Genomic DNA, 15399 nt, shown 5'->3' with positions numbered 1-15399 from the left:
GAATTAATTAAACCCAGACTTTCCAAAAAAGAAAGTACCACGTCTAGATAGGTTCATTCGTGAATTTTACCAACATTGAAGGAAGAAATTATACCAATTCTTCAAAATCTCTTTTAGAAGTTATTAACAGAAGCAGAAGGAATATTTTCTAACTTATTTTATGAGGCTAGCACTGTCCTCAACAAAATATTATCAAATCAAATTGAACAATATAAAAAAGAATTATATACTATGACCAAGTGAGATTTATCCAAAGTATGCAAGGCTGACTCAACATTCAAAAATCAATTAATATGATCTATCATATCAACAGGCAAAGTAAGAAAAATCAGATAATCATATCGATAGATGCAGAAAAAGGATGTGACAATATCCAACACTCATTCATAATAAAAAACGATTGGAAACTAGAAATAGAGTGAAACTTTCTCAATAAATAACATCTACAAAAACCTACAGCTAACATTATACTTAATGGTTAGAAACTAGAGGCTTTCCAACCAAAATCAGGAACAAGACAAGGACGTTCTCTCTTACCACTCCTCTTCAACATCATACTGGAAGTCCTAGCTAATGCAGTAAGACAAAAAGTAAGATGAAAAGAATGCAGTTTGGGAAGGATGAAATAAAACTTTGTTCTCAGGTGACATAATTGTCTATGCAGAGAATATGAAATCCTTAATAACCAAAAAAATCCTGGAATTAATAAGTGATTATAACAAGAATGCAGGATACAAAGCTAATATATAAAAAGTCAATCACTTTCCTATATAGCGGCAATGAACAAGTGAAATTTAAAATTAAAAAAACACAATACAGGCCAGGCACAATTGCTCACTGTAATCGCAGTGCTTTGTGAGGCTAAAGCAGGAGGATTGTTTGAGGCCAGGAATTCAAGACCAGCCTGGGCAACATAGCCCAGGCTTTTTTTTTTTTTTTTTTTTTTTAAATAGAGAAACCATCTCTATAAAAAATAAAAAAATAAAAAAATTAGCCAGGCATGGTGGCATGCCTGTAGTTCCAGCTACCCAGGAGGGTGAGGCAGGAAGATTGCTTCTGCCCAGGAGTTTGAGGCTGCGGAGAGCTATGATCACACCACTGCAATCCAGCCTGGGCAACACAGCAAGACCCTATTTCAAAAAACAAAACAAAACAAAATCCCACAATACCATTTATGTTAGCACCAAAAAATGAAATACCTAGGTATAAGTTAAACAAAATATATATAACATTTATATGAGGAAAACTAGAAAACTTTTTTGAAAGAAATGTAAAAAGAACTAAGTAGTAAACAGATATTTTGTGTTCATGGATAAGAGACTTAATATTGTCAGGATGTCACTTCTTTCCAACTCAATGTAGAGATTCACTGCACTCCTAATCAAAATCCCAGAATTTATTTTGTAGACAGCAACAAATTGAATCAGCTGGGGGTGGTGGCTCACACCTGTAATCTCAGCACTTTGGGAGATCAAGGTAGGAAGACTGCATGAGCCCAGGAGTTTGAGACCTGGGCAACATAGTGAGACCCTTTCTCTACAAAATTAGCTAGGTATAGTGGCATGTGCCTGTAGTCCCAGCTATTCTGGAGGCTGAGGTGGGAGGACAGCTTGAGCCCAGGAAGATTGAAGCTGCAGTGAGCTGTAACTGCACCACTGCACTCCAGCTGGGCAACAGAGTGCATCTCTGTATCCAAACAAACCAAACTGAATCTAAACTTTATATGAAGAGGCAAAACACCCAGAACAAAGTCAGGAGGGCTGGTGTTACCTGACTTCGAGACTTACTGTAAAGCTACCATAATTAAGACAGTGTGGTATTGCCTAAAGAACAGACAGATCAATGGAACAGAATAGAGAGTCCAGAAATAAACCCACATAAATATAATCAGCTTATCTTTGACAAAGGAGTAAAGGCAATACAATAAAAAATAAAGATAGTCTTTTCAACAAATGGTTCTCGAACAACTGAACATTCACATGTAAAAAAGTGAACCTAGACACAGAACCTACACTCTTGAAAAAAAAGTAACCCCAAAAGGATAATAGACCTAAATGTAAAATGCAAACTATAAAACTCCTAGACGATCGCATAGGAGAAAATCTAGATGACCTTGGGTTTGGCAATGACATTTTAGATAAGCCCCAGCAGCACCTTGCACCCTGTTCACATCCCAGTTTCAGTCCTGGTGGTACTAGCTTCACAGAACTAGCAGGTGCAGCCCACGCCTCACTTATGAGTCCTACCTATGGGAGCCCATTTCCAGTTTTTGCCTTAGTCCAAGCAGTAACAGCACAATATTCCCTAACACCTCATTCCTGGCGCTGCTAGGCCCCAGGACAGAATGCAGTCTGCCAATGGCTAGGATTGAAAATGGTGCGTCACTGCAGCTGCTTATGGCTCAGAAAGGGTGTGTGACCCAGTGCAAGCTCCTCTCCTGGAACAGTTCCCTCTCCTGGTCTTCTGGCGGCTCCCTATATCAGTTTCAGAGATTGGGAAGGTCAAGGGCTTTTTCGTTGCCAGGCATGCATGATTCCATACATGGGGATGTGGGCTGCTAGAAGTCTCTCACTTACCCTTGGGAAGTCACTTGCTGATTCCTAGCCAATCTCAGCCAGGTAGGCTGCTTCTCTTCTTTCTCCTTGCTTGCTTTCTGTGTTTCCTGTCACTTTCCTGTTGAATTCCAGTGTTCTATTTTAGAAAATATATCAGAAGTATGATTGTCTATACACTCTTTTGGTTCTTCTAAGTGGAGGAGGTTAGCATATGAAATGCTTCTAGTCAGCCATCTTTTTGTTGTTGTTGTTTTGGAGACAGGGTCTAGCTCTGTCGCCCAGGCTGGAGTGCAGTGGTGTGATTTTGGCTCACTGCAACCTCTGCCGTGCCCCATCCCTGGAATCAAGTGATCCTCCCAACTCAGCCTTCCGACTAGCTGGGACCACAGGTGCACATCAGCATGCTCAGCTGGCTATTGTTTTTTTTACTTTTAGTAGAGATGGGGGTCTCATGATGTTGCCCAGGCTGGTCTCAAACTCCTGAGCTCAAGTGATACACCTGCCTTAGCCTCCCAAAGTGCTGGGATTATAGGTGTGAGCCACCGTGCCCAGCCCTAGTCAGCCATCTTGAAGCCCCTTTGGTTTCTTGCAAAACAAAACATACTCTTACTATTCAATCTAGCAGTTGTCCTCCTTGGTATTTATCCAAAGTAGTTGAAACCGTATGTCCACATAAAAACCTGCACACAGATATTTACAGCAGCTTTTTTCATAATTGCACAAACTTTGAAGCAACCAACATTCCCATAAGTAGGTGAGTGGATAAATAAACTGTGAAATATCTGGACAATGAAATATTTTTCAGTGCTAAAAAAAAAATGAGCTATCAAGCCATGAAAATACATGGAATAAATTTCAATGCATAATACTAAGCGAAAGAAGCCAATCTGAAAAGGTGGCATACTGTATGATTTCAACTATGTGACATTCTGGAAAAGACAAATCTATGGAGACAATAAACAGATAGTGGTTGTCAGGGATTAGTGGGGAGGGAGGATGAATAGGCAGAGACCAGAGGGTTTTTAGGGCAGTGAAACTATTTTGTATTATACATGATGGTGGATGTATGTCATTATACATTTGTCAAAACCCATAGAAAGTAAAACACGAAGAGTAAACCCAAATGCAAACTAGGGACATGGGTGATAATAACGAGCCAATGTAAATTCATCAGTTGTAAGAAATGTACCACTCTGGTGGAGGATGTTGATGAATGGGAGACAATGTATGTGTAGGGGCAGCAAGTATATAGGAAATCTCTGTATTTACCACTCAATTTTGCTGTGAATCTAAAACCGCTCTAAAAAATAAAAGTCTATTAAAAAATTTCAAGGAACAACAAAAAGAGCTCTTGATAACAAGATGCAAATCTCCAACCATGGGGAAGTAGAGTATAAGCATTTCCTAAATGTATATAACTAAATATACTAAATGTGTGTAAAATCCTTTTATGTAGAGCATTTTGCAGGTCTGGTGTTTCTACCAAACAGACTTTGGAAAATGCCACTGGAGTACTAAATAATTATAATTTAAAAAGCAAGATGGCAGAAATGAAAAACTCAATACAAAGTTTGGAAGATATAGTTGAGGAAAACTTGATGAAAGTTGACCAAAAGGCAAAGAATAGGGATAAGAACAGAGATATGACTATTACAGAACCAGGTCAAGAGATTCAACAACTGAATAAACAGGTATGATGGGAGTGAATAGAGAAAAGGAAGTGAAAGAAAATAATTGATGATGATGATGATTTATTTATTTATTTTTTTGAGACAGAGTCTCGCACTATCATCCAGGCTGGAGTGCAGTGGTGCGATCTTGGCTCACTGCAAACTCCACCTCCCTGGTTCAAGCAGTTCTCATGCCACAGCCTCCTGAGTAGCTGGGACTACAGGCATGCACCACCATGTCTGGCAAAAATAAAAATTTTTTTATTTTTGGTAGAGATGGGGTTTCGCCATGTTGATCAAGCTGGTCTTGAATTCCTGGCCTCAAGCAATCCATCTGTCTTAGCCTCCTAAAGTGCTGGGATTACAGACGTGAGCCACCATACTCAGCCAATTTTTAAAAATTTTATAAAATGAAAGTGTCCAGTATGGTAGGTGAAAATACATCCAAGGTGAAATTTTAGGGTACTGGGAATTAAGAGAAACTTCCAAGAGAATGAAGAGATTTAATACAAAACTAAATATGTAAATCTAAGAATGATTTACAGAAAACAAAGACCTTGGAAAGAGCAAACTGAGACCCTCACCAAAAAAGACAGGTGAACAGAATCTCAAGAAACTAAGAAGGATCCAGGAGAGATTTCTTCTAGAGTATGACATGGATAGAATATATAATGTACTTGGATATAAAGAGAGATGTACACAGTAGGAAGAGAGTTTAAGGTTGAATTAATAATAAGTACACAGAAAAATAAACACATAACAAGAAAATCAACAAGATTTCCCCTGAAAATGAAATGTTGAGCAACAAAGGAAAAGTAATCATCGTATACTATATGGCTCAATTGATAACAGCATTTAACTAGTTATAATAACAAAACACTCAATTTTGATCTAATTAAAATTATAGTATCGTAGAATTGGAATAGGGAAATATGTGTGGATAGATAAGGGCAAGGAAATAAAGAAGAGTTAAATTCTCATCTTCTAGAGTGGGTAGTCAGTGGAAAAATAACTAAAAAAGATAGCAATATGGACATGCTATTTAGATACAGAGGTAAATAAAAACATCAGTTAAATTGAAAGTGACTGCCTCTGGGGAATAGTAATTGACAGGGGAATACGAGGTGTGTTTGTCTTGTTTTTGTAATAAGTTGTATAGACCCTTCATTCCTTTAAACTATGAATGTGTATAACTGATACAAATCAAAATACCTTTTAAAAAGTTCTCTACAGTTAAAAAAATGAAAGGTAGGTAAAAGATATAAATGTGGAATATCACATTCAGACTGTGATAGCTTTTACTGTTAACATTTGAATGGACTATAAAGGTTATTTGGACTAATCCTATCATTGTATAGATTATAAACTGAGGCTCAGATAGGGAAGTGATATCAAGGTCACACAAAGTGAATCAAGGCCCACTCAAGAGATGGCGACACAATGATCAGTGAAGACTATTACAGCCTGACCATGGCAGGTTCTGTCACCTTCTATAGGTTATTGGAAAGGAAACTATGGCTGAGCCTTCCCTTCAGGCTCCTACATTCTAGGATTTGATTAGAGACATACTCAACTCCTAAGAGAAAGATAACCCTAACTTCCATGGGGATCATGCCAATTGCTTAGACTTCCTAGAAGATGGAGTGTCTGCCGAGTAACAGAATAGGGTTTCACACATTTATCTTAACTTACACAGTAAAAAAATGAGTATTTTTATTTATAGTTACCCCCTTGGAAGGTTGTATATCTGCAGATAGTTATTTTAGTTACTGTCATAGACAGTTTATGACATGGGAACAGATATGCATAACCCAGGATGATTACCCACCCAGTTCATCCACTAGATTTTGCAATGAGTCAACCACTCATTGGTTGATCTCTAACATCAAGTTTACTTTCATTGTACCAAAGTTTGTCCCCATCAATGATTGTTTAAAAAAAAAAATCAGAGAAATTTCATACGTATTTTAAGGGTGGCACCATTACTGAAATGCTGGGAGGATTCTGGAAGGTAGAAGGGATCACTCAGAAGGGAATACCCCTAACTGGGAAGGAAGGTTATTATTCTAAACTAGGCCAGGGAGCTCTTGGTGCTGTCCCTGCATTAGTTCCCCATCCCTGAGTTCACAGAAAACTTACCTAAGTTTGATTGTCTAACATTATTTCAAATGCCAAAGATAAAAATTGTTTAAAAGATTTTACTTAGGTTTACAAGTGGAAAGGCGCTAATTACTGGTGTAAGACAAAAGCAAGTGCAGACACTAGGTCTGGGGCTTGTGCACAGGTAGTCCTGTCATCTGCTCTTACCTGTGGGGGCCTGCATGGCTGAGCTGGGGATGGTGGCAGCATCTTGGGGTACAGTGCTGGTATCCGGTTCAGGAGTGCTGGTTGTTGGTGAGGCAGGTGGTGGGTTCAGCAAAGTTCGAGGTTTCCTCTGTCAAAATGAATGGGGAAAAAATTGCTACCCATGACAGGTCTTTTCATTCTCTATTCTTGGCACTTAATTCACTCATGAAGCAAAAATATATTTATGGATGGAATAGTGTTTTATCTTTGTTTTCTATACAGCATCTGGCTTAAAGCTATACATATACCTGTAGCAGATGCTTAGTAGACATTTTCTGAATCTATATATAAGCCTCTGGTCTTTTGTAGGATCAAAGCTTAATGTATTATCTTTTATACTAGATTCAATATTATCATATGAAGTTCCAGATCCCTTATTAGTTGGGCAGACAAAAGCAAAATATGCTATAGTTTAAGTCTGCTTTGACATTACTTTGTACTTTGTCTCTTTAAAAATGGAAACAAATAAAAAATAGAAATGACCCTTCTAACTCTACAAACAACTTTACTCTGTGTGCCTCTCTCTTCACCTCATTACCTGCCCTTCTTTCCCTTAAATGTCTTACTCTAGTAAATCTCTACTGCTTCTTTAAAAACTGCAATTTTACCTGGTCCACACCTTTACAATGATAAGATGTCTCTTCCACTTGAAATGCTCTCTCTTTTTAAATTTATTTTACAAATTTGTTTATCTAGGAAGCTTTTCTAGTTTTTCTCTAATCATTGTCTCTTTTATGTTACCTCTGTTTTTTGAACTGTTGCATTTGTCAATATATTGTCATGATATGTTTACATACCAGTATCCCTATTCACTTGGAACTCTTTGAAAGTCTGGTTCTAAGTACAATTCTTAGCATGGTACTTAGCATAAAATAAGTGTAAATAAAAATTTTTATGAAGCATGCAGTATAATAAAGGAAATAATAGAGGAAATAATAAAAATTATTTGAGAAATCTATTATTTCCCCTACACTGTTCAGGGCAGTTTTTGGGAGAGAAGGATCTCAGGTTTTCTTCTAAGAAACAGTTTTCTAAAAAGCTTTTTTTTTTTTTGAGATAGAGTCTTGCTCTGTTGTCCAGGCTGGCATGCAGTGGCATGGTTCTGGCTCACTGCAACCTCCACCTCCCATGCTCAAGTGATCCTCCCACCTCAGCCTCCTGAGTAGCTGGGACTACAGTTGTGTGCCAGCACGCATGGCTTACTTTTATAATTTTTTTGTAGAGATGAGGTCTCATATTGCCAAGGCTGGTCTCAAACTTCCTCCTGCTCAAGCGATTATCCTACCTTGGCCTCCCAAAGTGTTGGGATTATAGGCAGGAGCCACTACGTCTGGCTAAAAGCCTTTCTGAATGCAAGCCAAACATAACCATCACGGAGATCCGAAAATCCACTTTTACTAAATGCTTCATGTAGGGGTAACTGCTGGGAGCCATATCAACCTGTCTGCCTTCTGGGAGTATGTTCTCTAAAGAGATAGCTCTGATGACAGCAGGCATATATAAGATGGCTTTGCCTGTGAAAGCAATCATGAAACTCTCATGAAGCATTTAAAACACACATTGAAAGTGAACATCTGCTCATGTTTTTTTACTGCTAAAAGTGAAAATCCAAATAAGTAACGAATGAGTCAGGGAAGGAAGGAAATACCACCTCAACTTCAATGAGTTGATGGTAGGATTTCATTGGGTCCCTAAACGAACAAGCCTGGTAGGTTCGGTGCCTGAATAATGTAAACCTATTTGAGATAGGTACATGTACAATATTATATGTACTCATACATTATCTCGTTTCCATTTTACAGGTGATAAAATGGGCTCAGGACTTTACCCAGAGAAGTCTTCCCAAAGTCATACAGGTGGTAACATATGGAGATAAGATCTAAACCTAAGTATGTCTGGCTTTAAAGCTTATGCTCTATCCACAAGACTACTCTGCTTCAAAAAGAGATATAAAGCCAGCCATGGTGGCTCACGCTTGTAATCCCAGCATTATGGGAGGTCTAGGTGGGAAAATTGCTTGGGCCCAAGAGTTTGAGACCAGCCTGGGCAACACAGCAAGGCCCCATGTCTACAAAAAAATTTTTAAAAATTAGCTGGGCATGATGGCACATGCCTATAATCCCAGCTACTTGGGAGGTTGACGTGGGAGGATTGCTTGAGCCCAGGAAGTCAAGGCTGCAGTGAACAATGATTGTGTCACTACACTCAGCCTGGGTGACAGAGTGAGACCCTGCCTCAAAAATCAAAGCAAAACAAACAAAAAGGGATATAAGGCTCACAGGTGAAGTGGAAGGCATATACACTTGTAGGGGTTGGCAAAAGAACACAAAGGAGAATTAGAGTATCAAATGCTAGGACATAAAATACAGGAAAAGATGAGAATGACTGCTTTCAAGACGGCTGGAAAGAAAAAGGACTTTGGTTACTACGTTCAAGACTTCCTGAGGGAGCAGAGCAGAGGCAATCACAGAATCAGTTTTTGAGTTCTGAATGATCTTAAAGGCCATTTAACCCAACCATCTACCCAATACTTCTAATTCCCTCTCCCTAAAAGATCCCTCCTATAGAGTCATCCAGTCCCTGATGAAATACCTCTAGTTATAGGGGCTCATTACTTCCATTTGGGGATAGATTTAACTGTTCCTTTTATGTTGAGATAAAGCTTCTCTGCTTGAGTTTCCATTTATTGGTTCTGGTTATATCTTTGGAGCCCCCCAGATAAGTTTTCTCCCTCTTCTGACTGTCCTCAAGATGTCATCATCAAAAGCCATCATCAAAAGCATGGCTTCTCTGGCCTTTGCATCCTTTGGGCCTTCAGCCTCTCCTCTGCAACATGAGAATGAGGTAATGAAGGCAAAAATGAATTAGGACCTGGGTTAGTGGTAACAGATCAAGAGGAGCATTATGTGTTACACAGGAAGATCAGGAGGTGATATTGAGAATTCGAAACCAAAAATAAGAGACAACTGAGATTAGTAACATCATCACTAAAATCATCCATCCATCCATCCATCCATCCATCCATCCATCCATCCATCCATCCACGCACCCACCCACCTACCCTCCTACCCATCTTGCATATTCTGAATATTTCCCAAAAGGCTGACTACGATATAAGGCACCACAGGAGGGAAAAAAAGAAAAAGATTAGGTTCTTGACCTTGAGGAGCTTATATTCTACAAGGACTGAAGTCAGTGGAAGCTAATAAACAAGCAAAACAAACCAACAGACAAACAAACTAGCCCTAGGGAGGAATTAATGAGATTGAGATGGAATGCCCAGGGAGAACTGGGTATCATCTGTATACTGGAACTCAGGGAGGAGAATCAGAGAAATCTCCTGACAGTTAAGAAATGAGTGGAGGAGGTGATGCTAAAAGGGGCCCTAGAGAAGCTGCTGACAGAAGTCTTTTTTTTTTTTTTTTTTTTTTTTTCTTCATATCAATGCCTTCCTTAGGGAAGATACCCATGAAAAACAGGCCATGACTAAGAGGTAGTACTTTCAGTAACAGTGCTCAGTGAAGCTGACTCAGCTGTCTTTTCCAATACTAGAATACTAGAAGTGTTGTGTCCCTCAGGAAATGTGGGAAAGAGTGAATATATGCTAGGGAACCAGTGACCTTGGAAGTAGATCTAAGGACCAATCTCTGTAGGTTTTGCCATTTACTAGCCATGTGATCTTAGAAAAATCATTTTACATCTGTAAGTCTCAATTTACTATAAAATAACATTAACACTATTTATCGCTTAGGGTTTTATGAAAATCATGGGACATGTATGCATTGGCATTTAATACAGAGTCTGATAGTTAGTAGGTATTCAATTTTTTTTGAAGAGGTACAGATAGCAAAAAATACATTCAACCTGAAAAAGCTGATTAAAAGAAAAAAAAAACACATTTACAGAGTTAATTTGTGCTTTCTGTCCACATGATGGACATCTACTTTGGAAAGGTTAACAAAGAGCAGTTTCTTCCATGTACACTAGACCAGAATCTCCTCAAATATGAGTAACTTTCAAAGTTAAAATTTGTTTCCTATCCTCCACAATCCTATCTTTAATGTTACCAACTCTCAGGTAAGTAGCAAGTAGGGATGATGATCTAGGAAATTCCTCTTACAAGCATATACAAGATAGAGAAGAGGGCCAGATATGCCCCTTTCCAAGAGAGATGGGTATGGATGAATGACCGCCCCCGCCCCCCTCCCCCCACCCGCCTTATTTTTTTGAGATGGAGTCTTGTTCTGTTGCCCAGTCTAGAGTAGAGTGGTGCGATCTCCGCTCACTGCAAGCTCCCCCTGCCGGGTTCACGCCATTCTCCTACCTCAGCCTCCAGAGTAGCTGGAACTACAGGCGCCCGCCACCACACCTGGCTAATTTTTTGTATTTTTAGTAGAGATGGGGTTTCATCCTGTTAGCCAGGATGGTTTCAATCTCCTGACCTTGTGATCCACCCGCCTCGGCCTCCCAAAGTGCTGGGATTACAGGTATAAGCCACCGCGCCTGGCCGAATGACCCCTTTATAATCCCCTATCCCTTTCTGGGAAACCCACATTTTACCTACCTTGCTGCCAGGTTTGGGACCTCTCTTCTTTGGGAATTTCAAAGGTTCAGCTGTCTTGGATGGGGCAGAGATGGGATGGGAAATTAGGGTCTTGGGTGTCCGGCCCCGCTTCTTTCCTGGTTTACGCCCCCTCTGCCCTGGTTGATGTTCCAAGACAGTTTTGGTGCTGCTGTGGATGCTGGGCTTCTCAGTATTCACATCCGAGGCAGGATAGGGATTCTTTGGAATCACAACTGCAAGAAAAAGACTCATTCTATCACCCTCCCTCCCCCATGCATTCTCATCCCAGCCAGAAGGAAAAAAGGACTTGCCACTTCTGCTCAGGTAGTTTTGTTCCAAGAAGCTGGTTTCCTGGCATTTGACCTAAACGTTTAGGAAATCTCTGAAGAAAACTGCATTTAGATTGGCTGGAATTGGAGGTTTTAAATTATTTCTGGCAGATGCAAAAAATATATTAAATTTTTCTTCCTAAGGCATCTTAGACAAGTATTGTGACCTAAGTCAAAGCTGAAGTATATAAATATTAACAGAATCATAGGCTCACAGTTGAAAGGGCTCTTAGAAACCTATAATTCTCTCCTGCTAAGAATGAAGGTCTAAGGCTCAGAACAGGACACAATGCCCTCCCCAAGTTACATAGTGAGTTGGGGATAAGAACTGTTTTGAAATTGAGCCCTGATAACTATGCCAGGGATTTTCTACATCAATCTACTTGAAGTTTTAGTTTGACTATTGCAGTGAGGAGTAGAGGAACATGTGGAAATATAAACCTGATAGCATCTCTCCTTAAAATCCTTTGCTCTTAAAAACCTTTATTCCTCATTACCTTTAAGGTAAGGTCTAAATTCTTTATCCTGATTTCTAAGGACTTTTCTGACTCTGCCCATCTTGTTCTCCCATTATGACTAATGTCATTTCCTATCATCCCACCCCATGTTCTAGTAGCCATATATGTTGAGCTATTATTTTTTATCAGACACATGTCAATACTAAATTTTCAGCACTCGATCCAGGGCCACCTCCTTATTGAGGCCTTCTCTCACCATGTCCCAACTAAGTCAGTGCCCTCTCTTTACTCCCAAAGCATTCTGTAGACATCTATGTTACAGTACTTCTTAATTTTACTCCAGTTATTCATTTTTTCCTTAAACTGAGAATTTTTTGAGGTAAGAGATATCTAATTCATCCTACAAATAGTGAGCACTTACTGTAAGTTATACACTGTGCTAAGCCCTGGGGATAGAACAGTGAACAAACCAGACTTCCACTCTCATGGAGCTTACCTCCTAGTGAGAGAGACAGAAAATTAAAAAAATAGCACAATATACAGTAAAATGTCAGGTAGTGCTAAGTGTTGTGATTAAAACTAACGCAGGGTAAGGAAACAGAATTTTAAGGGAAGTCCTCTTTGAGAAGATGACATTTACACAGAGCTCCTGAAAGAGGTAAAGGCACAATGCCTTATGAAGATGTGAGAGGGTATAACAACAAGTGCAAAGATTATGAGACAGGAACATGTTAGTGTGTTTGAGAAATGGAAAGGAGGTCAGTAGAGCTGTAATTGAGTGAGCAAAGGGGAGGGTAGAGAGAAATTAGGTTAGAGAGTGAGTAGCAGTAAAATTGTGTAGGACTGTAGCCTGTGAAAATGAACTGAACTTATTCTAAATATAAAGGGAAGCCACTGGAAGGTTTTGAGCAGGGGAGGGACAAGATATACTTAAACGGACCACTCCGACTGCTTTGTGAGAGGGACAAGAGTAGAATTAGGAAGACCAGTTAATAAACTATTATATAGGCAGGTAGAAGATAATACTTCCTAGGCCTCCGGGTAGGAAGTGATAGTTGTGGTAGTACAATGTTAACGATGTAACAACTAGAAAAAGTCAGAGTAATTATTTAAAGACAGCACAGAGCTGTCTTGAGGATTAGATGAACTGGAATTCCAGGGGATGGCCTCTGAGGTAGCTGATACTGTTTTCTTTCCTGAGGGCATCTGCTAATTTTGGCATAAACTAAGGATCAGGCTTGGCATGTGGTGAGGGGCTCCACTGGAAGAAAGAGAAATGAGAGCTGCTGTGACAAACTGGAAACTTAAGGAGCCCCTTCATGTGGCCAGTTTTTCTCACTGGGTATTTGCTGAATTTTGGGTCAGCACACTGGAACTTTAAAGCTTTTAAAAGGCAGAATAAAATCTCCTATAATCTTGTGGTTTTAGGAGACAAGGTTCCACTAGAAGTAGGTGGTATACCCCAAACACATGGCTGATCTCCTCTTAAAGATATTTTAAAACTATAAGGGGTAAAAGGTAATAAAACTAAGCCCCAGACCTCTCAAGGGTAGGACAATCTCCTGCAGTGTTTCAGGGCTAAGAAGATATAAATTAGGTTCTCAATCCATGTCCAAAAAACAAGGATAAACCATAGGCACAATCCAGACGTAGTCTAACTCAATCCATAATTAGATTGAGGTGATCAGGTCCTATCCTATTAGTCTACCAGAGGAAAGGAAGAATTCTTTCTCATGGAAGATACCAGTTGGAGCCTCAACAGTTCTTTTAATATAAAATGTTTGGCATACTACAAAAATTATTAGACACAACAGAGTCAAAACAGTGTGGTAAGTAATCAAGAGAAAATATAGGCAATAGAAAGAGACCCATATATTATCCAAATAATGGAACACACACACAGATTTTTAAAAAAATCATAATTAAGATGTTAAAATGTAAAAAGATGAACAAAATATAAGATAGATAGTACCCACAGAAATATCTATAGAAAAATTAAATGGACATATTATAACTAAAAGATACAGTATTAGGAAGAACTCATTGCATAGATTTAAGGGCAGACAAGAGCCAAAAGAAAGGACGGATAAACTTGATGAAAAAATAGAAAACATCCAAAATAAAGTACAGTGAGAAAATATGAAAAAATATTTTAGAGCATTAGAGATAAGTAGACACAGTCAATAGGTCCAAAATATGAGTGGCTGCAACCCCAGAGGGAGAAGACAGATAGAATGAAGAAAAAGCAATACATGAAAAGATAGCAGCAGAGACTTTATCTCTAACTAATGAAAGACATCAACCCACAGATTCAGTATGCTTATGGATTCAGCAATCCATAGTAGGAAAAATGCAAAGAAAACTATGCCAAAACACATAATTGTCAAACTGCTGAAAATACAAAAGATGAAATACAGATGAAATAAAAGACAGGGAGGAAATACAAAGATACATTTTAAAAAGCAGTCAGAGAGAAAAACAGCATTACAGGAGCAACAATAAGAGTGATAGCTGTCTCTTCAATAAAACTGTGTAAGCAAGAAGCAGTAGAATAGTATCTTTAAAGGGCTAAAAGAAACAGACTACCAAAGATAGAATTATACACCCAGTGAAAATATCCTTCAGAAATAAAGGTAAAATAACGAGATTTTTCAGATAATCAAAGCTGAGAGAATCTCACCAGCAGACCTAACTATGGAAAATGAAAAGGAAGTTCTTCAGGCTGAAGGAAAGTAATTCCAGATGGAAACATGAAACTACAGGAAGGATAAAGAACATAAGAAAGGGTAAACATGTGAGTTGATACAAAAGGATACTGATTATTTAAAACAATAAAAATGGCTTGTGCCATTTATAACATATGTATTAATAAGTTATATGACAGCAATAGCACAGAGGATGAAAGTGAAGAGTAAATGGAGCCAAATTTTGGTATGAATTTTGCATTATTTGGGAGTGTTTAGAGCACTTAAGGTAGATTTTAATAAGTCCAATATGCATATTTGCATAGGGCAATTAATTAAAGAATTATCAGTGATAAGAATGTATTACTAAAAAGCTAAGGGGAGAGAAGTAGAATAATAAAACATACTTGATTAACCCAAAAGAAGGCAAGAACAGAGGAATAAAGAAATAAGGAAGAACTTGGACAAATAGAAAACAAAAAAGCAAAATGCAAAATGTTGACTTAAACCCAAATAATTATATTAAATAAAGGTGGATTAAGTAAAACAATCGGTAGGAATAAATGAACAAACCAGACCAAAAAAAGAAACCTCAGAACTAGTTATATTTGTTTATAAGAGGGCCCCGAGATACAAAGACACTCAAAATATAAAAACACAGGAAGATAAAAGCAAACAGATGAAAATAATATACTCAATAAACACTAACCAAAAGAAAACTAATAACATGAATAACCAATTAACCAACCAATCTACCTGATACATATACCTAATAAATATAGAATATGCAGAG

The 15399-nt window shown here is 38.5% G+C and overlaps 1 protein-coding gene and 1 long non-coding RNA gene across 27 annotated transcripts in view; one reads left to right on the top strand and one right to left on the bottom strand.

Moving 5' to 3' along the window:
- LOC105494826 (Scm polycomb group protein homolog 1) overlaps positions 1-15399 on the bottom strand; it is a 221688-nt gene that overhangs the window by 36372 nt on the left and 169917 nt on the right. For 24 of the 25 annotated variants that reach the window (XR_011622335.1, XM_071095044.1, XM_071095056.1 and 21 more), the window contains 2 exons: positions 11136-11368; positions 6533-6659 (listed from right to left, as the gene is read on the bottom strand). The exons of the other annotated variant lie outside the window; for it this stretch is intronic. Coding sequence is in view for 23 of the 24 variants with exons in the window: in XM_071095044.1 (XP_070951145.1) it covers positions 6533-6659; positions 11136-11368 (360 nt within the window). In the remaining variant the exon portion in view is untranslated. The remainder of the gene's footprint in view (positions 1-6532; positions 6660-11135; positions 11369-15399) is intronic. 25 annotated transcript variants of the gene reach the window in all.
- LOC139362869 (uncharacterized) overlaps positions 1-15399 on the top strand; it is a 75599-nt gene that overhangs the window by 41197 nt on the left and 19003 nt on the right. Inside the window, exon 2 of one of the 2 annotated variants that reach the window (XR_011622378.1) lies at positions 8374-8427. This is a non-coding gene — a long non-coding RNA (uncharacterized lncRNA). Of the gene's footprint in view, positions 1-8373; positions 8461-15399 lie in introns of both variants that reach the window. The other variant, XR_011622379.1, reaches the window with a different exon arrangement.

Source organism: Macaca nemestrina, chromosome 1 (assembly GCF_043159975.1).
Source record: "Macaca nemestrina isolate mMacNem1 chromosome 1, mMacNem.hap1, whole genome shotgun sequence".
In the NCBI taxonomy this organism is placed as follows: Eukaryota; Metazoa; Chordata; class Mammalia; order Primates; family Cercopithecidae; genus Macaca; species Macaca nemestrina.
Note: the sequence above shows the minus strand (reverse complement) of the source record. Positions and strands in the feature narration are given on the sequence as shown.